Source organism: Oreochromis niloticus, linkage group LG7, assembly GCF_001858045.2.
Source record: "Oreochromis niloticus isolate F11D_XX linkage group LG7, O_niloticus_UMD_NMBU, whole genome shotgun sequence".
NCBI lineage: Eukaryota > Metazoa > Chordata > Actinopteri > Cichliformes > Cichlidae > Oreochromis > Oreochromis niloticus.
Genome location: NC_031972.2, coordinates 12444821 through 12467061, shown reverse-complemented (window position 1 = coordinate 12467061; position 22241 = coordinate 12444821). Strand labels below are relative to the sequence as shown.

At 38.2% G+C, this 22241-nt stretch overlaps 1 protein-coding gene across 3 annotated transcripts in view; it reads right to left on the bottom strand.

The window, feature by feature from the left end:
* The window catches only part of pde8b (phosphodiesterase 8B), a 50897-nt gene that overhangs the window by 12076 nt on the left and 16580 nt on the right, over positions 1-22241 (bottom strand). For 2 of the 3 annotated variants that reach the window (XM_019360675.2, XM_025909056.1), the window contains exons 2-17: positions 20216-20272; positions 13918-14108; positions 12361-12420; positions 11292-11349; positions 10914-11002; positions 10704-10782; positions 9963-10103; positions 9787-9875; positions 9652-9706; positions 5957-6008; positions 4832-4909; positions 4035-4111; positions 3285-3449; positions 1679-1724; positions 762-891; positions 381-579 (exon numbers count right to left, since the gene is read on the bottom strand). In XM_019360675.2, coding sequence (XP_019216220.1) covers positions 381-579; positions 762-891; positions 1679-1724; positions 3285-3449; positions 4035-4111; positions 4832-4909; positions 5957-6008; positions 9652-9706; positions 9787-9875; positions 9963-10103; positions 10704-10782; positions 10914-11002; positions 11292-11349; positions 12361-12420; positions 13918-14108; positions 20216-20272 — 1566 coding nt within the window. Of the gene's footprint in view, positions 1-380; positions 580-761; positions 892-1678; positions 1725-3284; positions 3450-4034; positions 4112-4831; positions 4910-5956; positions 6009-9651; positions 9707-9786; positions 9876-9962; positions 10104-10703; positions 10783-10913; positions 11003-11291; positions 11350-12360; positions 12421-13917; positions 14109-20215; positions 20273-20367; positions 21133-22241 lie in introns of those variants that run through there. The other variant, XM_005459699.4, reaches the window with a different exon arrangement.

The window sequence follows — 22241 nt, the reverse complement described above, 5'->3', positions numbered from 1 at the left end:
CAGAGATGCCCAGTCCTATTCCAGTTCATCTGTATGTGTATCCCAGCTTTTTTGGAATTGGGATTGTACAATGAATCTTTCTTTGTGTCGTATTCATATTTTTTGCTTGTGTTCCTTTTAATAAATGGTGGTATGCAGGCATATCTAGAGTTTTTTTTAATAATATGCACCAGCAAACAACATCCTCTATCAACAGTATCATTACATTTTCTTGTTATTAGCATAACATGTTTTTTTGGGTGTATTTTTGGTATATTTTCCTTAATAAACCTAAATATACAAGTCTTTAAATGTGTAAATATTATTTAGTATCTCCTGTTTTAGATAGATCTTTTCTCATGTGCCGGTCACCCAGTTTATATGTGTGCTTTTCTTCTAACCTTGACTCTCTCTTTGCGTAGGAAGTAGGCTGTAGCGTGCAGCACATCTGCAGCGTGTGTGGAGTTGTGGTAGGAGTTAGAGGAGTGGTAGCTGGCCTCAATGAGCTGCAGCCAGGAGCGCAGTGTAGCCTCCGAGCAGTTTAAGAACTCACACACTCCAAAACTTGTGCAAATCTTCAGGCCTAGGTACGTCAGCGGTCTGCAGGAGATCACACAAAGGACTGGATGAATATGCGTGGAACAGGTTAAAGTAAGAAAAATGCAGCAAAACAGATCACTACTGGATAACGAAATGAATTGAAGCCAATAAGCATATGTAGCTTTTTCAAATCCAAGGAATTTGATATTGTTTGGACTCTCTGGATTATATCATCTTTGTACCTTTTGTGTGTAGCTGCCTCCAGCTCCAGGATGTTGAACTCCCAGCACTCCTCATCATTCAGCATCTCAGCGATGTTTGGAGGAACATCATTCAAAGTGACTGGGATAGCCAGCTGGCTCTGACTCATGTCTAATAGACAGACAGAATCACAGGAACACACACAGACACACACACACATAAAAATGTGACCATAAAAAGACCAAAGAACTATTGTACCAGTGTTGGCTCTGTAATATTTATAACAATGGCTACAGGTAATTGTTTTGAAAATGTAAAGACTGTGGCAGCAAGATAGTGTGCAATAAAATTATTTAGAGAAGCGAAGGAGCACCGGTGGTGTTGCAGTTACACTTACAAAGACACAGCTTTCAAATGATGACAAAACATTCTTATCATAATGACAAATTAGACCATTTCTCAGAAAATTGACTCTTGCTTTGGGTCATCTCTCAGTTAAGTGCTCTTGTGACTGTAGTCATTATATGGGGTTATGTAATAAACTGAGATGGAAAAATACACACTGTACAATGTTACAAGAACATTGCGACTCTTTCATCCTGCCAACAACAACTTCAAACTTAATATTTATTCAAGGGATTCCATCAAGACAACAGACCACATTCAACACCCAAAAGGCAACACCCAAACATATCTCTAGTCCCACATGTTTTTAACCTAATGCTTCATTAACAGCTAGCTACTATGAAGTTATTGTCCCAGTGTTGCCAATATATATATACATATATTTAAATATTTATATATTGCACAGGATTCTTGTGCAATATATATTGATTTTTCACCCCCTTGTTGTGGATATTCACTCATGAAAACACACCAGTGTGCAATAGTACCCGCTGTATTCCTCTCTGTTTCTTTTTCTTTGTTGCCATTGACATTACAGTGCATTAAAACTTACTTTTGCAGAAAACATATTCATTCCCAGAGAGTCTGCGCAGCCCATCCTGGAGGGGGAAAAATGAAGAAAATGATTTTTTGAAAATGATTTTGTTTCTTGAGACAGACAGTGAACCTATTATTCTTAACATCTGACTATTCCACTAGAACCCCAAAGCAAATAATGTGGTAGCCTTGCTCAATATTTCAACTTGCACACACAGTGCAACAAACTGGAGTGAAAGATGCATTTATTGGGGAGAGTTGGTGGATTGACTAAGCATCAAAATAAACCCAACATGGAAGACTAGAAAACTGCTATTCTTTAACTGACCACTCGAGTCTGCTTCCAGAAGTGAGCCACTCCCCATAGAGATGGTGAAACAAGTAAAACTTCCAAGAAGAGAAAGCTTTTTAAAACTTTATTTTGCAGAGTTTCTTTTTTAGTTGTGCCTCTGTACACCATTAAAAGTGTGTTTCAATTAATGTAATTCAGTGCAGAGCTTTAACCAATGGAGTTTAAAAGTACTGCATTAACTGTTTAGCAATTACAGGTATTTTTATACACAGTGCCCAATCATCAGAAAGTCACTTTCTGAAGCTGATTTTGAGTGTTGAACTTGTATTTGGTGTCTTTGCACTGGAACTCTCAACGATAAGGTCCACAGAGATATTGATGCAAGTGAAGGAGGCCATAATTAAACAGTGGAACTAAAATAAACCCATCAGAGAGATAGTAAGAATTTTTGATGTGGCCAAATCAACAATCTGGTACATTTTTTTAAAGAATGAATGCACAGCAACACTAAAAGACAACTAAAGGGGATAATTAAAGAATTATTTTCTTGGTTAAGGCAAACCTCTTGAGAAGAAGACTCTTGAGGAATAGGTACATCATTCTCAAAGCGCTCTTTATAAAGCGATTTGAGTGCTCAGTGAGAGTAGAAAAGCGCTATATGAGAACCAGTCCATTTACCATTTACCATCAAAGTCTTTAATCAAGAGACGCCTTCATAAACAGAGATACAGGGTTTACAAGAAGGTGCAAACCACTGGTTGCATTCAAGAACAAGAAGGCCAAATAAGACTTTGTCAGAAAGAGCCTGTTTTGAAAAAACTTCTTTGGAGAGATGAATACAAGATGAGCCTGAACCAGAACAATAGGAAGAGAAAAGTAGAGCTGGTATCTCCTTTACCATCACATTGTCACTGAATTGATGTACTTTTGGTAGTTACTAGAAAACACAGCAGATCTATACTGCGGAGAAAAAACATACATTAAACATTTTGACTGATAGACTGCATCAGCGGTCTATAATATTGCTGCTGGAACCTAAAACTTGCTTTCAGAACAGAAATACATGCGTGCAGTGACTCACCTCATAGTTGGGATTATTCAACAAATTCAAATTAAATAAAAACTGTTGGCAGTACAAAAACACAAACGTGATTGCTGAAGGCAAACATTTCTCGGCTGAATGAAAATGCCTTTTTATATTTTATACGCATGAGGTAACAGTTTTACACTGTGATTAAAAACAGCGTGTTTCTTATGTCTCCTTATAAAGTGTCTCAGGCATTTCAACTTACGAACCAATATTTAAGTATGTATACTAACTAATTCTTACACTCATAAGCCCGCCAACCAGGTCGCTTGTGTGTGGGTCATCTTCTTTGGAGGCAAGCTGAGGGGAGTAGAGCTCAGTGGTCCTCAGGATCTCCAACACTCGGTCCAGAGCTTCGGCTACCGTTACTGGACTACTCTCCTGAGCCGCATTGATGATGTTTATTACCTGGGAATGAGGAAAAAGAGTAGCCAGTTAGCAGTTAGAACTTCATGTTATTACTGTGAAAGGTGGTCCCTCAAGCTACTGAATCCTTAATATGTTAGATATTATGAATATGTCTAAACACATCGACTTTGTTCCTGAGTTACTTGGACAACAGCTACAACAGTGAAAAACATTATGAAGTCACAATAAAGCTGACTTTGGAAACAAAATGCCACGATTTCCTCTTTTATGATCTGATAAATGTTTCATTTTATTTGAGTACAACGCTGTCATCAAAAGAGTATGAAATTTAAAGGGTTATAACCAAGAAAAAAAAGTGCTTTCTGAGTTTCAGTGACCTTTAACAGGTTAATTTTTCTAAGTTCTTTGTTGAGTCATTGTGGCTTCTTATAATGAAAAAAAAAAAAAAGACCAGATGGATGAACGTACACGATGAGTTCTGAGTTCTGGACATGTCTCTGGCATCGAGGGATAAAAACACACTGCAAGTTGTGACTTCTGGTCGTTTTTACATAGCATTTGCTATGGTACATTTAAGGTTTATTTTACTGTAAATGATTAACTCCACTGCTTAAAGCAGCATACCTTTGTTATTGGAGCCTCGATGGTCATAGAATGAATCCTGGCCACAGAAGAGTATCTTCGATTTTGTAAACTGGGAGCTGCAATGTAGAAAACATTATGGTAATGGTATTGTGATCACTATATTATGGCTTGTGGATTATCATCTATAGTAATGCTCAGTGATAATAACAAGTTTTTGGCTTTCATCAAAATGCTCATGAATGAAAGAGATAAAAAAGAGCAAGAGAAAATATTTTGAGGGTGAGCGGAGGAGAAGCAGCATGCAGCTGAGATAACTTAAAATAGCAGCTGCGTCAAAGTGAGTTGAAGAGGGAGGTATGCATGTCATCAGCCCTCAACATCTCTCTGTACGATCTCTTTAGTTCAAGTACCTACCATAACACAGTCTGACTCACTCTCTCATTTGCTATCTCCAATCATTCCTTCATTCTTTCTTTCTTTACCCACTCCTATTTTGTGTTTTCTCCTTTGCTTTATTCACTTTTTTTTTTTTTATTATTATTTTCAATCTCCTATGGTTGTTTTATGTTCAAACATCTTCTTCAGATGTTTAGCTGTAGACCATGGCTCCCGATACATTGTGTTGTTTAGTTAGCGCTCCACACTTGCTGTACAGCAGATTTGGGGCCTGTTTTGTTTATCTTCCCCTCATTATAATCTTAACTATTACCAGCTTTAGCCAAGCCAATTGAAAAGATGTTTAGATGTCTGCTTGTGCTTTTAGAGTGGCGCAAACTAGAGCTGTACCAATTTAAACAGAGGCTCAAAAACATAAAACGCATTTTAAATATCCTTACCGTCACTACTACGGGAGCTCACCGATCGGTCGTCCATGGAATCTTTTCTTCTGTCTCTGTGCCGTAGAGAATAGCACTCTGCAGATGGAAGTAATGCATGTAATACTATCAAGTAATTTCATCTTTGAGAATAGTAACAAATGTGGACTTGTTTACTTTGGTGACGCCCTTACAATATCCACTGATGGATAGGACAGCGGAATTTAACAAAGTAGATTTACTCAAGGACTTAGCTCGAGTACAGTTTTAATGTATTTGTAGCTTGTTTAAATTTTACTGTTATTCAGCGTTCTGCTTCAACTCCATTGCATTTACAGTGTTTTACTTTATACTCCACCCATTTATTTTAAAGCTAAAGCTACTTAACAGTTTGCAGTCATAAATACTGGAAATAAGGTTACCCAGCAGTATATAAATACTTCAAATCATCTCCATGTGCAACATTAAAATGACATACACATTAATGAACCAAAAGTTATTAAACCAACAGTGTCATTTATATATTCTGCTTAGATAATACTTTTGCTTTAGCTACTTGATTTAATTAAATTTAATACACTTAACAGCCACTTTACTAGATACACTTTACTAGTACTGGGTTGGATCCCCTTTTTCCTTCAGAACTGCTTTAACTCTTTGTGACAAAGATTCAACAAGGTGCAGAAAACAGTCCTCACAAATTCTGCTCCACATGCATTTGCTTTATGTTTGTTGGCTACACATCCATGATGTAAAACGGTTGGTTATAGAATACCTTTGGGATGCGGTGAAATGGGAGTTCTCTATCATATCGAGACTATCTCTCCACTCGGAATATGTGACAGTCTCTCACTCAGAGAACCAAGGTTACAATGCCTGATGCATTTGAGTACAGTGAACTCACTGTCATATTTAAGAAACCAGTTTGAGATGATCCATCCTATTTTCTCATTGTCAGACCATTGTCGATCAACCCTGTTTTAGCACTCTGTAATTTACCTTCTCCAAATGGAGCCTATCCTAAATCATTCTAATACATTCTACATTTATCTATTAGTTCTACTTGCGAGAACCATAAAATACACCTCTGCAATTAAGAGATAAAGGAACTGTAAAAGAAAAAAAAACAACATTGTTGTAAGATACCTGAGTGAGAATGTTCCCCGCTGTATCTCTCCTCCTTGTTGAACTTGTGGAGCTGGTAGACAGAGAACATGAGACTATTAAAACCTAGATTTTAATCGGATATGCATTTACTGTGATGGATATAATCAGACGCATTTGGGGCTAAAGCAAAATGCTGGATTTATTTTAACGTTCTTTATACTTTTAAGAATTTGTTCCAATCTTATTTCAACTGTCTGTATCATTTTTAAGATATAGCAGTCTATCAAAATTCTTGATTTAGGCAAAAGAACTGCAAGGAATATACAGGTTTGTATTACTATAACAGAGCATTGTGAATACAACTTATGTATGACTGGAGAATTCAGTTATGAATACAGTATTAAAGTCGTTGAGTAAAGTAGATAGCCTACAAAGTGATCCAGTGTGTTACCAACGTATTTGATCAGAATGGATTTATGTAATATGTAAAAACGGCATATCATAAAATGTATGTCTGCAGGATAAGATCTTAATAAATATAAAACCACCCTGTCTCTCTGTCAGTGACATAGCACTTCTTAATTCAAAGATTAAAAACTAGTAACTACTTAGCATGTTAGCACACACTATAGGCTCAAGCACAGTGACACTAGCAGTATGCTAATTGCGTTTGATTCTTTATTTAGTGATATTTATGCAGTTCTTCTGAGTCAAGCTACCGGTAACATACATTTCAATGCACTAAATCAAAGATTCATTTATTTTTTTAAAAAAAGGTTAAGAAATGTGTGTTTGGTGGATTATTTCTTTCTTGTAACAATGCTTCTTGGGAATACATTTTATTTCCATTGGAAAACCGGTTTATTTCCTCTTAAATGGACACACTTGTAAGTAAAATACATCTGTGGGTTGAGCAACAGAGTTGATTACGTGGGTTGTGCCCATTAAGAACTTGCAAAATGTCCTCTGCCAATGCCAAACAGCTTATTCTGTTATTTTCTTTTTGTGCTAAGACCACATACGGGAGTTGCCTGGCCATGCCCTGAAGCTCTTGGTACACAGTTTTCATGCTGATGTTAAAGGAGTCTGAAGTCTGCACACCGAAGGAAACTTTTTTTGCGCTGTGCACTTCTTTGCACTCAGCAACTTTACATGGTCTGCTACTTTGTGGCTCAGATGCTGTGGTTCCCAAATGTTTCCACTTTGCAATAATGTCTCTTAAGGTTGATTATGGAATATCTAGGAAGGAAGGAATTTCATGAACTGACCTAGTACCATTGTCACATTCTATTACAGTAACTACAACACATGATTCAGTGAACTCTTTAGAATGACCCATTCTTTCACAAATGTTTGGAAAGGCAGAACTCATGGCTATGAGCTTTTGTGTATTTTAAACTTGTTTCCTGTGTCTGTCTCTCTCTATAAATATGTGTGTTTGCATGCATACATTTAATACAGCATATTTATACAGGTAACAATTTGCACAGTACATCCTGTTAGTCACACTCAGGTTCTTCGGATGGGTAGAGCCTCTAATCAGGTTAAGAAGATTTTCCTTACCCAGTGACTCACTGCACCTATGCAACTTGCTGACAGCGCAACCTGCATGTTTATGTAATCATTTATGCATGTATACAAACACTGTCTATAACTGTAAATCATTTTTACATATTTAGGAAAGTATAATTTCGCTATGGAGCAATGAAAGCTATCCCTTGAACACTTCAGCTACATGTCATTTTTAAAATCCATTTCAATCTCATAGAATTGGCTAGTTGATCTTTCTTTATACCCCCTTTGCTTAAAAGTTGCTATTAGGCATTGAGTGTGTCTCATACTGAGTAAATAGGATTAAGACAGTGTAAACATGTCTAATGACATGCAAAGTTTCCAGATTTAACTGGCTACAATTTAATGTTCTTCTTGGGCTGCAAAGCACAAGCAGACATCTAAACATCTTTTAAATTGGCTTGGCTAAAGCTTGTAATAGTTGAGATTATAATGAGGGGAAAGACAAACAAAACTGACCCAAAACCTGCTGTAAGTCTGGAGTGCTAACTAAACAACACAATGAAACGGAAACCATGGTCTCCAGCCAAACATCTGGGTGGGAAAAGATGAGGAGTAATGTGGGGCTTTAAGTGCTCAGAGGAAAAGATCTTAAGTGAGGATCCAATGTCACATAAATGGTATCCTGAAATGGCCTTTGTGGCCTTGGGTTGTCAAATAGATAATCGCAGTGAAGATGTACTACATGCCTCGGGTCATGATTTAGTTCTAAAACGCCATCAAATGCTAAGCCTTTGTTGCTTCTTTGCATCAATTCACTATGATAATTTGTGGTAAAAAATGAATAAAATCTAGAAATGACACTGTGATAATACCATCCAGTTTGACACTGCACATTTTAGGTTGTGGGGGATGACTAGAATCGGATCAGTCGCTGCCATGCCTAAGGATTCCCAGCCCCGACAAGCAGGAATGAGTGCCATTTGGCTTTGGCAGTCAAATGTCAGTGGCTGACTCACCTTATGCACACACGATGAAAAGGAGCAATGAGCTAAACCTAGTGCCTGTTCAGCTTTGCCCAGGGTATAAATAGCCTTGGTGCCTGGCTGCTCGCCTTCCTTAGGCCTTAGTGGGAGATCCTGGTGCTTAGTTGTAGCTTAGCATAGTATGACGTTATTGGCCGGGAACCCAGCTGAGCGTAGCGACACCTGCTTCAGAGTAGCTGTGCATGGTGCTCAATAGTGCTGGAAGCCTGTGAGCCCACATGTTCTGTTGAGGTATTGAAGTAAATCTGACACTTTAGCCTACAGATCATTTGAAGCATTTATATAGATGTAACTGCCAGCAGAGTTTGCAATCAGTGACTAAGTGCAGTTTGGACTCTGTGGTATATTTCATCACCAGACTTGATTGGGCCAAAATGCACTGCAGTATTAGCGCTGCTGATAGTTTGACATTTGTTTAAGCTCCACAACACAAATAATATTTTGTAGCTGCCCTTTTTCTTCTTCTTCTTCTTTTTTTTTTTTTTTAACTACAAGCACCTGCATGTAGGAGCTGAATATTTGTCTTTTATGGATGGGTAATAACCAAACACAAGAATATGATTTTTTTTCAACAAAATGACTTTGTTGTTGAGATTGTTCTTGTCTCCTCACCCCCAACTTGGTCGCAGCAGACAGCTGCCCCTTTCTGAGTCTGGTTGGGAGGTTTCTTCCTGTTAAAAGGGAGTTTTTCTTCCCACTGTTGCCAATTGCTTGCTCATAGGTGGTTGACCAACTGTTGAATTCTCCTTGATGTGACTGTTATTGTGATTTGGCACTACATAAATATATTAGAACTGAATGATTTAAAGTTGTGGCTTTAGCAAAACCCAACCAAAACCCTAAGTAAGCAAAGAAAGAGTGTCCCACATTAAAATCTTTACCCAAAGTACCTGAATGAGTAAATATTTGCTTAAAACCTTTAACTTCTAGTTTTTATTGCCAAAGCTCCTGTTTCACTCCTTGTATAATGACCTTTCCTGTGCCAAGGTTTATTTAAATAGCTTCTACACTAAGTACAATATTATTAAAGAATTAGCCATGCCTCACCCATACTAAAATTCAGTTTGGTTTTTCTTTTTTGCGCAGTGTTAGTGACAAACAGATGGAAATGATTGTCCCTGCCTTGGGTGGAAGGAAACTTTTCAGAGTAAACGATCAGATGATGATTTCACCTACCTGATTGTTGTTGTCAATATGCGGTCTCTTGATGGCTACAAAATGTCGAATTTTCCTGTGGGAAGAGGACAGGAATCAGAGATTTCTTTCTAGGAGCTGTGCACTAACAACTTTTGCTTGTTTAACTTGGCTTACCCTCCTTGGCCGATGACTGGTGTTATCCTCACATGCTGTTGTATACTGTCCCCTGATTTCTTTCTGGCATAATAAATGCCCTGCCATTCCTTCAGAGACGACAGGCCAGTTAGGGTATGAAATGCTGTCAGATCTCACAGATAGGTTGGATGGAGATGAATGGGTACAGGACTGACCTTTCCTTTTTTGATACAGTTGTTGATGGTGTCCAGCAGATCAGCTCTGTTCTTGTCACTCTTGGGAAGTTCAGTCAATTCTTTCCCAATCAATTCCCCTTTGTGATAGCCCATCATCCGTTCAAATGCTGGATTCACGTACTGGGAAATAACCACAAAAGTAAAAGAAAAAGTTGTATATTTTTCTTATTGTCCTCTTATGTCTAAATTTGCCTGATCATCTCTTCCCGATGAGATAATCTGTCTATAAGGAGGTACATGTTGTTTTGTGGTGACTTGATTTTTTTATGTAGCACTTTGTTGTTAATGTATGTAAAATCTGTAAATGTGTAAATGTGATGCTTTGTTGTATTTCTATTTATTTCACAATTGCTGCAACAACTAAGAGAAAAATAATTTACATGTAGATGTATTAAAGTCATAAACAGTTTTTTTTGGATTAACAACTACATCGACCATACTTTCACTAATTGCTCAGTGGGTAAACATGAAATCATGGTTCAAATGTTACATTTCAATTCTTGATAACAGTCATTTTTTTTGCTATGAATAGAATTAAGCGGGCATTTTAGTGGCCAATCAGGTTTTGCCCAGAAAAAAATCAGGGCATGTTTGGCGCTTGGTGGCTGGGCTTGAGGATGTGAGCCACAGATATTACACAAATACTGACTATCACTAGCTTTGTGATTTCATGACAAAGTTTGAGCTTTTGCTGCATTGGAAGGTGTGTAATATGTCTACCTGTATTATGTGGTCCTCACTGGTGATCTCCACAGCTTCTTGGCAGTGCTCCAAGGCAGTGAAGATGGAATTACAAGCCCTGTGGATGAATAAAGCCACCAGACTAAAAATTAGGAAACTCAGTACCAAAGAACACTTACACAGTATATGTCTGTGCATGTTCACATAATTGCATGATATGATCTAGGTGTCTTTGCCCTCCACTTGTACCTGAGTTTGAACTGGCAGCGCACCTCTCCATGCTCCATCTGTATGAGCTCATTATAGCATGCTGACACACTGTTGTTCTCCACAAACCTCTGGAGGCCAAACAAGGTTAAGTGACATTTGAAGGAGAGAAAGGGGGGGGGGTGGAAAAATTGAATGAGTCAGTAGCAAATTGTATTGAAACATCCAACGTCATTTTTACACCATTAAAAAACATGGACAATAAGTGCCTCTTTCAAAACTGGCAACACGCTGCTGTTTAAGTGTTTAAAATCTTTAGATGATCAATGAAACGCCTCAAGGAGAAACAAGCATAACACACTGAGGGCTGCATCTGATATAAACAAAGTCACAAGCACAGGCAAAAGTTGTTGGACGTACTCTGCTAAATCCAGCGCAGAGGAGAGGAAGAACAGATGGCTCTTCTTGGTCAGACGGTCTATACAGTGACAAAAAAGAATGATTACCATCTGATTTTTCAAAATCATGTTTGGAGTGGTCTGCTCAAACAATGAATGGAAAACTGTGCAGTTTAAACTCTCAAAAGTCAGTCAACTTTTTTTTATGTGAGTGATTGCATTCAAAATGAACAGCACCAAATGAAAACAACAGTTGTTTCAAGGGAGTTTACAATGTAAGGTAAAGACTCTATAATAATACAGAGAAAATCACAACAATCTGACAACCCCCTATGAACAACCACTTGGCGACAGTGGGAAAGAAAAACTCCCTTTTAACAGGAAGAAGTCTCCGGCTGAACCAGGCTCAGTGGGGCGGAGCCATCTGCTATGACGGGGTTGGGGGTGAGGACACAAGAACATTTTCAACAACAAAGCCATATTACTGAAAAAAAAATAAATCATGTTCTTGTGTTTGGTTAATACCCATCCTTCTTTAATAGAAATGTCTTCTGTTTTGATGCTAAACAGAACACAGAATACTAAATTATAACATCATCTCTCAACTGAAAATGTGTCTGTTTACCATGTGACTAAAATAAAATCCAACCATATGCCCAACCACATGTCATTGCCTCAACAAGTTGCTGTTGACCTTGCGGATTTTAAGAGAATTACATAAAAATATATGAAAATATTCTGAGGATAACATTTTTTTTTGGAATAGTGCTGAATAATAATAAGTTGATGTGCTGATTTTCAAATTAAAAGTCTAGTTAAAAAAATGAACCTGGGAGAGTTCATGGTTGCTTAAAATGGTTCTGGTTAAAAAAAAAGTGGAATGCTGTACATGAACAAAACATTGTGAAATAAAATGCCTTTGAAAGACTACCCCATGCAAAGGCATAGCTATCTGTACTAATGGGATACTGTAAACAGCTTTGTTTTGAAGTTGAGCCTTAAGGACCTTAAAGTCTTATGTGAATAATTTTCTAATTAATTAATAATTAGACAGATTATTAAAATTTACAAAAAGATTAACTCAGACTTACTTTTGTGGCACAACAGCTAGAATAACTGTGTTTTCAGAGGGCTTTGTGGCACGGATCATCCTGAAAATAACACAAATACAGATACAAAGTCAGCAGGAGTTCAGGAGAAGTGGCTTGGACCCATGTACAAGACAAACATGTGGACAGATTTGGGGGTTGATGTCATTGCCTCGAAAGGAGGACAGAACATTTCTGCGCTTTACACAGAAACACCAAACCAAACATATACCTCAGAGGATTGGCCACAAAGCCAGGCCACTGGCAAAGCATACGGGAAAGGGGCCTGGAGGTGGAGGAGGAATGAGTATGCAGTGTCAGAGAATGAAAGCAGGAACAGAAGGAATGGATGATGGAAGAGATCCTCACGGTGGATAAGGACGGGAGGTGGAAAAGGAAAAAAAAAAATACATTGAGGAAAGGAGCGAAGGAGGAAACAGGGAGGAGTTGCCAAACTGTGGTATTCTGGAGACAGGAGAGATAAATGGATCTGTTCCTTTACTTGGGGAAATAATGAAGCACTTAAAATAAATCACAAGAAAATATATGGGCACAGCTTTTTACTATAGGCCAATAACTAAAAGGTCTGCAGGAAAACTAAATCAAACACATAAGTAGTAGTCACTTGTCTTGGCTAAAAATAACATGGAATAAAGTTTTTCTTTAAATAGATGCCAAAAAATCGAAGGAACATCCAGCTTCGATTTATTTATTAAAACAAAGAATAAGCTGACTTGAAAACTTGAAAGTCATGTTGAAATGTTATTTAAAAGAAGAAAATTATAGAAATGTATCCAGAACACAACACTACAGGACGTTCTCAGTAAATAAATAAGTAAATGAATAAACAAATGCACCTAACTCTATGACCAGTAAGGATTTAACAGCTGGCACAGGACTGAGAGTGAACGGGATCATTTCGCAGTCGCATATATTTCTGAAAAGCTGCCAGCAGCTTTCACTTTGGACAAATGGGCAAAAAAAGCTTTTTCAGGCTTCTGACTGATTTCATGTCATCAAAGTGCAGACTCACTTTAGTGCCTGCTCAACTATGGCTTCCTATAACTTGGGATGTCAAATATCTAGTACTTCCGTTTGGAGAAAAACTGAATTAAGAAATCTGTAAATATAACTTGGTGCATCAGGTTTCAAGTTGTAGACTTCTGTGTTGCTATCAGCAAACACCAGATGGCACCAACCAGTTCTTCACAACAGTGTCTCAAAGCTATAGGAGCTTCAGTACTCACTGCTCCTTGCTATAACTTTCGACTGATGTAGTTTGATCTATATATTGCACATGATTATGGGCAAGAAGATGTGGATTTGGTTACATCATTTCTTTGCTAGTATTTTTTTCTTTTTCAGTTTAAGGAGATGGTTTCCAAACATGAAAGAAGTATCAGTATTCTCTTAAATATATAATACAACATCAAATTACTTCCTAAATTGTCTTCTCCCAGCTGCTGGGAGGAAACACTCCCCAAACATCCACTGAAGTGAAAATAGAGAAAATACAGAAACTATAGAACCAGTGACTCTGGTCACAAAGACTTCACTCACCGGCAAACAGCTTCAGGCTCAAAATAGCGTGAGTGACGTCCATCAATGATTATTATCTCATGGTGCTTGTCTAGGAAACATTCAACGGCAGACTCGGGCGTCCGTGCAATGTTGCACCTGAAACCAGCACGGTCACAGGCCCACCAGAAGGCATCACTTTGGCTGTCCTCCTTTGCAAACACGAGCAAGACCTGGAGAGAGATGAGGAAATGGACATGGGGGTAAGAGAGTGCTTCTATTGCTGGGATAATTATGAAATAGATATTTTACTTTGTCTACTACTCAGACAGGACACTATTCAGAACACTAGACCAAGAACATTTTATGTGCCGGTTACATTTTTCACAAGGTTACAGGACAAATGAGGCTACTGACATATATCAGTGAATAGCAACAGGTACAAATTCTGGCTTAAATTATATCCACTCCTCCCTTTTTGCAGATTAACATACTGCACTGTTTATGGAGTCAGTAAGTAACTGGCTGCATGAAAGAAAAATTAAACAGCCTCATGTTGACGTAATGCAAAATTATTATGCTCAAATCCACAGTTTTAATTCCGAATCACCACTTAATCTACCATGCATATCTTTGGACTGTGGGAAGAAACAAGTAGAACATGCAAATGGCAAACAGAGAGGCCCCACCCTAATGAAGAAACCAAAAAGCACGAAATACTGCTCGCATCAGGATCGTTGCCTAATGTTATTCTTACTGGAACCAAAAACAGCTCCTTCCTTTGCCTGTGCTTAAAATGTCAGCAAATTTTATGAAATCCAGCCTGGTTGTTTCTTGTCTTTTGCTAAGAACAATCTATATATTATTATCATTATATTATAAGGCTACTAAACATGATAGTACATAGAGAAACGGTTAAAAAAACAGAAATAATTTATTACCTTTAACATGCATTATTTATAAAATAAGTGTGTTATTGTACCTTTAGGGATAGCTTTAGCTATGGCTTGTCATGGGGGCAGTAACCTCTTAAGTCCTACCACTGTACCTTCTTTCAGGGTATTTATAATCTGGTGGTTTGCACACTGCAGGGACTGGTCTTGGACCTATGGTGACAATTTTGTATCTTAATCTTGGGGTCTATCTCAAGAGCCTTTTACAGGCGACATGGAACAAAATGTACGGTACAGTCCACAGAGGTCGGCAGTTCATCACAGGACAAACACATGGAGGCTGCCTTTTCACATCCACACCTACATCTAATTTTAGAACCACCAATTACCCTAACATGCATGTTTTTGGACCGTAAGAGGAAATCAGAAAAACAGCCTCTCGGCACGGGGAAGAACAAAGATCCTAGAGAGACTTTGCTTGGGAACATCTATCTGTTTGGCCCCTGAAATGCTAGTTCCCTTGAGGTCTAATAATGAGCCCTAAGGAGTATATTCATAGATGTACAGAAATCGAATTTTAACCTTTCTGAGAAAGTAATATAAAAGAATGTATCGGTCATTTGTCTCTAGTGATGGCTTTCATTTTGAAATTAGCACATAATGTTCCCTTAGTGTTCGTGTAGGCTTGACAAAACAGGAAGTTTATCTGGATGTAACGAAAAGCTAAAAACCCCAACTTCATTTGTAAAGCTTGCATAACTGTAAAGTAAAACATAGTATTACCACCTCCTTTACTTGTTTAGTTAGTATAATGATGTGAGTAAAATCAAAAACGGAGAAAAATAAACAGCGGGAAAATGGTCAACTGTGTCATCAGTCTTGATTTTCAGTCTCAGCTCTGTTGCTTTTTCTGGGTTGAGTTTTAATTTTCTCTCTGGCGATTTGTGGATTTCCTCCCAGAGTCCCAAGACACGCACGCAGCTTGGGAGAAATATTGGAAATTGTGTGTGCTCATCCGTGTGCTTGACTTTCCTTAGATAAGCTGGCAAACTGTTCATGGTGCCTCTCTATCTTTTGCTAAAAGCATGCTAGGAGAGTCTCCACCCGCCTGTCCACCCCCCCTGATTCTGACTGGGGAAATTTAAAATGGATGAAATGAATAGCTGAATAACCGCCATCATGTAAACGTCATAGTAAAGCCTTCTCCAAGAGGTGAATTACTGCTTTGGCTGAAACTGAGCAGCACAGAATCATGACAGACATGAAACCTGCAGAGTGAGGACATGTTTTTGATCCCACACTGTGCTTTGACCATGAACACACCAACCACCTTTGGTACAGTGGTGAGGAAACACAACATATACACGCAGGCAGCTGGGCTGCAGCCAGAATCAACAGTACTCAGCTCTGCCTCGCAGCAGCATCACCTCCTGACTCCCTCTAAGGACAACAAAGGATAGAGTGACAGACGGAGTGCATGGAAGCACGGCAGAGAGAGGGGAAAGCTATTGAGTGAGTGGGTGAAATAAGCAGAAGAGAGTCCAAGTCATGATTCTCCACAGTAAAATCAGGCAGAGAGCATTTGAGAGTGTTCATATGCTGTCCTTCACAGGTGGCGACAGAAACAATAGAAAATGAAAAAGAAGAGGTGAGAATGCCAAAAGACGATGTCAGAAGGAGAGGACAGGAGGAGAAAATGGGCTCCCATTTGTGAGTGCCTGTGAAAGATCTACAGTCTTTGATCCTGTGCTGGCTTGTGTAACCATGGTGCTAGCATGTGAAATTCCACACACACAGTACCTAGCGTACCCTGGGACAACACAGACCGCACACATCTCTGACCTGCCACCCAAATATGTCACCAATGACAAGCCTGATAGGAGGCGCCGTTGGTCTTAATACTCCCATCTAATATACACACAGTCAAACATATTTAAACACATGGCTGCACTCCATCACACCAACATCATATCTGCCACAGCTAGACGCCTCTCTAAATGCAACTCACTGTTAATGGTAAATGGATGTATGTTTATGCAATTAACTGGTTACAATACCCTTAAAATACAATTTAAGTTTTAAACTTATCAAGCCACCCAAATGACACAGTTAGTCACAGCCTTCATAGTTTGCATGAAAACACTGTTCAGCTAGCACAGAGGCTTATCCTCCTGGACTGCTGCTGTTGCTGCTGCGGTCAGACTCACGTTTTCAGAGTTCAGAGGTTAATCTGCCATGTTTGCACACCCAAGTCAGATGCCATTTAACACTGGGAGACACCCAAACAGATATGTCACTGCGATAACTACCTTGGCCAATGAAGACTTTTCTTTCAGCTTTCAGCATTTTAATTTAACAATCAACTTTTTTGTGATTGCACTGCATTTTCATCCCTTGTTCCCCTGTCCTGACTCTGCCCGCACTGCAGGATGTGCATTTTTATAAAGTCTGGATTTTAGCCAATGGATGTGAAGAAAGTAGGGGAGGTTTTTTATCATGTTCTCAAGCAGGTTAAGCCATCTTCGCTGGCATTGCTTTGCTCAATGGGGGAAGCTGCAAGTCACTACAAGGTCACAAGCTCTGCAGAATTTGGATGAATATGATGGAAACTGCCCCAAAGATTAGAAAAAGAAGTGATAAAAAATGCAGAACAGGGAGACTGTAGTGTGCAGTGATACAGTATTTAAATGTGGGATAAAAATTAGAATTGCCAGGTGTGGTTCGAAAGAAACTCTACGTGTGCATGCCTATTGAGATCCAAGGTAATTACAAGACAGAACAGCAGCTCAAATAGCAGTTAACAACAGTTTTGACTGAGCTAGATAGTACGAGAGTGTAAGATGACTATCATGTATGACTATAACAAAAGCAACTTTCCTCACTATATGGGGGGGGAGGTTACTTAAAAATGTTTTTTTCCTTCATATGAATGATGTCAAAACTCTAACCTGCATAGTTTATTGTGTATATTTCAGAGTACCTCCTGGCTTCGGTAGCATATCCTACATACACACTACACACACATCCCAGAATTAGTTTGAAACTTGCAGACAGTGTTTAGGTCAAGCTGTTAATAAAACACTGATTTCATGCTTTTCAAATATAATTATAAAGTAATGAATTCATTAAAAATTACCTTTCAGTCAGCATTCCAGTCAAAACCTTATTGAGTTTTTCTTTTCTTTTCACTTTGGCATATTTTAGCTCTGCTACTTATGTTGACATATTACAAATGACTTTAAAGTCCCATTTTAAGATGACTTAATGATGATAATTGCACTACTGCAGTTTAAACAGTTTAAAACAAACTCATTACATTTTGCAGTGTACAATTTTATGTCCTCCCATAAGCATGTTTTAAAAATTAATTAATAAATTAAAGAAAAACAAAAAATAATAAGCACAAAATCCTAACACCGCTTACCTAACTAGTGTTAGGGTTGTGGTAGGATTTGGTTAATGGCCATCAATTTTAATTGGATTTGATCATTTTTTGAATATCCAAATGGAAAATCTTTTAAAAAGAAAAAAATTGCAATAAATAAATAAATGTCTGAGGACTTATTTCTTTCAGAAAAATAAATAACCAAGTAAATCTATGTCAAAGTTAGAGGACACAAAGGCTCTATGAGTAAGCTGTTTTTCAACATATTATATCATGATAAACTAGATGTAAATCAAAGGTGTGATGCCTTTAACTTACATATAAAATTGTCAACGATTAATTAGACACAGAAACATTGCTTTTACATTTAACAAGCTCTTATTTTTACTAAACCAATGGTAAAACTTCCTTCCATTAAGGATTCTGCTGACGAACACATGAATTATTTGAGCAACAGCTTCAACTGTAATTGCATGTTTACATAGTTGTGCTTACACACAAAGCGAAGGCATTAAAAGTTTTTAGATACAAAGCGATAAAAGTTTTCAACAACAGAATTAACCTTCGTGTACATCTGCGATATAATTACTATGCACTTTACATTATTAATTATGTGTGTAACAAGTGAAACCACATGAAGCATTAGATAAGCTGACGGAGGAGGTATGTAGCAAATCTGAAACTCTCCAGGGCCATCAGGCAGTAATAGTAAATGTCAAGGAAAACCCACAATATATAACTCTCTCCTGCAGAACATTTTATCTCTCTTTTCATCTCTCTGTTCCTGTGGAAGGAGTGAAGTAGAGGAGGGGCGACTCAGGTCATGGATCCAGCAGAAGGTTGGACGTACAACTAAAAGAGCAGTTTTAGGGTTTTATGGGCCATGAGATGAAGTCGAAAAAGGCTTTTTAATAAAGCCCTCGGTCCCACCACCTGCTTGCATGCTGCCAGAGATTTCAGCTATAGTGCTTTTGGGTTTGGTAAATAAGGAGGAGGGTGAAGGGATAGAGTGGGATTCTTTAGCTCAGCATGAACACGAGTGGCATGCCAGGCCTCTCACATCACAACACTGGAGTGGGAGCTGAACTGAACTCAAAAACCCCTGGAGATGGGTCAAAGCAGCACAGCTCAAACCAAAGCAAATTAAATCAAAGCAATAAACGAGCAGCTAATAAAGTAGCAGAACTGCTGGAATAAGGAATGCTTTGTAATACCTACATCCTAACCAGCTAGTCACCTCCGAGAGCTATTACTTTCTCTGTTACATAAGGATAAATCTTGTTAGCACGTCCTAATCCCTAACCAGAGGATGAGTACAGACAATCCCTGACTCAACCCTACCTAACCCCACAATATTACCCGAGTTCTTGATAGGCAAGATGAAATCTTAGCTAGACCGACATTACAGAGGACAGACAGGTATTTAAGATGCGTTATAGTCATCTAAAACGGCAAACTATAGCCAGAAAACGTCACAGCAAATAGGTCTTAGAGCACTGATTCAAGAATGAATGCAACGCAAGGGATGGAAGATATTATTTCGGGGACATACAAAAGAAAATTTTGGACTAAAAAGGCAAACAGGGTTTATGTGGCTAAGAACTTATTTTACTTTAAATCAAAAAAAGTAAATTTATCTTCAACCACTTTAGTCAGGTAAATCATTATCACAGCAAATACTGTTAACTACACTTTGGATAAAGTCACTTTACAAGTAAAAATCAATCTGCAAAAGTACTCTCGTCCTTTAGTGGAGATGGAATGATTTTTTCTGAAGAAGTCTTAATGTGATATAAACTATAAGCAGTATAAATGGTATTAGTAGCATAGGCAGTGTATTCGTAATTTTTCCCTGGTTTAAATGAAGTCGCATTCACAAATACCAACTGGACACAAACTGGGAATTCATAGTACATCTTGAATCCTTTTTGTTTATCTAGGAGACTAAATTACACTTAGAATAATATTTATGGGGGTGGAAATTTGGTGCCATAAACTGCACTCATCAGTTGTTCTTAAACATTAGATATGAACACGACTCTACGGGCTGTCTTACTCTTACCTGAATTGGCTCTTGAGACAATCTCATGGGTCCTACACATTCTTCTGTAGCTGAAACCTGTTGAAGAAACAGTGACAGCACTGAGAATGCATAAATCACTCACTTAAAAAAAACAAAAATAGACAGAGCAAAAAGCTGTGAATATTTCTTACCATTTTACCATTAATGTCCAGCAGCATATTAGCATATTGCTTTTCCTTCCACAACCTGTCTGCCCCCGCTGCACTTCACAACCTTTAATCGTCTTTCTTACCACCTACTTTCAGTCCCCAGTGCAACAAGCCAAGTATTTCCTCTTACAAGCCAGATGCGTGAAGTCAAACAGGATAGCAAATAGCCTTTTAAATCTACAACAAATATCTGTACGTCTGGAGCCTTAACTACAGATTTTGTGATGACTCTTCCATGCTGCAAACACGCATATTTTCATGCCACAACGCCAATCCAGAATGGAGCCGTCCGCTACAAACTTCTTTAGAAGGTATTAACCACCAGCCGCAGATTGAACTCACAGGTTTACCTGATAATCCCACTGCAGGAGCATCACATTCTGCTCTCTATATGTGTGTGCGTGTGTTTTTGCAGCTTGTCTGGACAGCTTCAGCAGGCTCCTTAACCACATGCGTCATTCTGATGTGAATAAGCAACTCAGCTACATGTGCATCTCTTGAGCATATGCATGCACACACATGCTTACACCACACTTCAAAATACACATTGAGTCAGCAGTGTACCATATCATACTGTATCATAGTGGTCAACATGTGTGCAATACCCAGTTATTTATTTAGTTTTTTGTATTAGTGACTGTTTTTTCTCATTAAAAATGGTACTTGTTATTGAATGCCTTTTGCTGCTAAAGTGTTCATAAACACAGACTTTTAAACACTCAGGGCAATGTTCAGTATTAAAATTCCCCTCCCCATGGAGAGAAACATGTATTCTTTCTGCACGTAAACAGAGAGAGAGATGGAGAAAGAGTGGGAGGAGGATGTCTGTTAATTTCACAAGAAGCACCAGTGCCATAAAAACGCATGCTATACACAAACTCTACTCGCAGTCATACAAATTGTATGACTAAAGCAGTGAAGCAGGCAGCAGTCGATGACTTAACCACCCATCATTACAGCATTATTTGTCAGTGGTGCTTAGGCTTGAAGCTGAACATATTTCTGCCCACATTTCAAGAAGCCACTATCACAAACATCAAGACTTCTGACTTGAAAAGACTTGAAATATAAGAAGCTTAATTTTATTAAAGCAAACAGCGACTTCCAGGACTGAAAACTGAAACTAATGGGGAAAAATGAGAATTTCTCAAATAGCCACTTGAGGTTTTAACATTTATGTTAAAATGCAGCAAAATTAGCATCTCTGACTAATATCATAGGCTGCTGTGTTTTTTTAGTCTGTTTGCTCAGCACCAACCAACAGATAACTGTGTCTTTACATTACATCTGAGTTGGTCACTTCCACACTGGCTGGATGCTACATTCATCCCACATTCTTCTTTCTCTTTTCTTTTAAATGCAGTCTTTTGGGCACACCTTAACCCATCTTTAGATATTTCCATTTAGTGCTCCTAAACCTTTTCAGCCTCATATGCATAAAGTCCAGTGCAGTTTCACCTCTGAGCCACGTAAGCTGAAAAAAACATAAAAGCACACACAGAAAAACACCCATTGTCCATGTTGTCTTGCAAATGACACACAGATATAAAGTGAGCTTTGTACCACAGTTTACTCATGCACAAAAGCATGTGCACTTTCAACTAAAGCAAAACTACTAACTTAAAAAAATAATAAAGCATGTGCACAGAAAGAGACAGAGGGAGAGAGAGTTATATATAGAATGCCTGGTTGTAAGATAGTGGAGACAATATGTTTAAATTTTTTGAAATATGACACAATTTTCTCAGTAATAACTTGGTGAAGTTCTGTCATTTTCCAGCAAATGCAAAGCAGGTGTGGAAAGTGCTTTGTGATTTTTCTCCTTCACAGTAAGAAGAGAACTAGTCACTGTTACT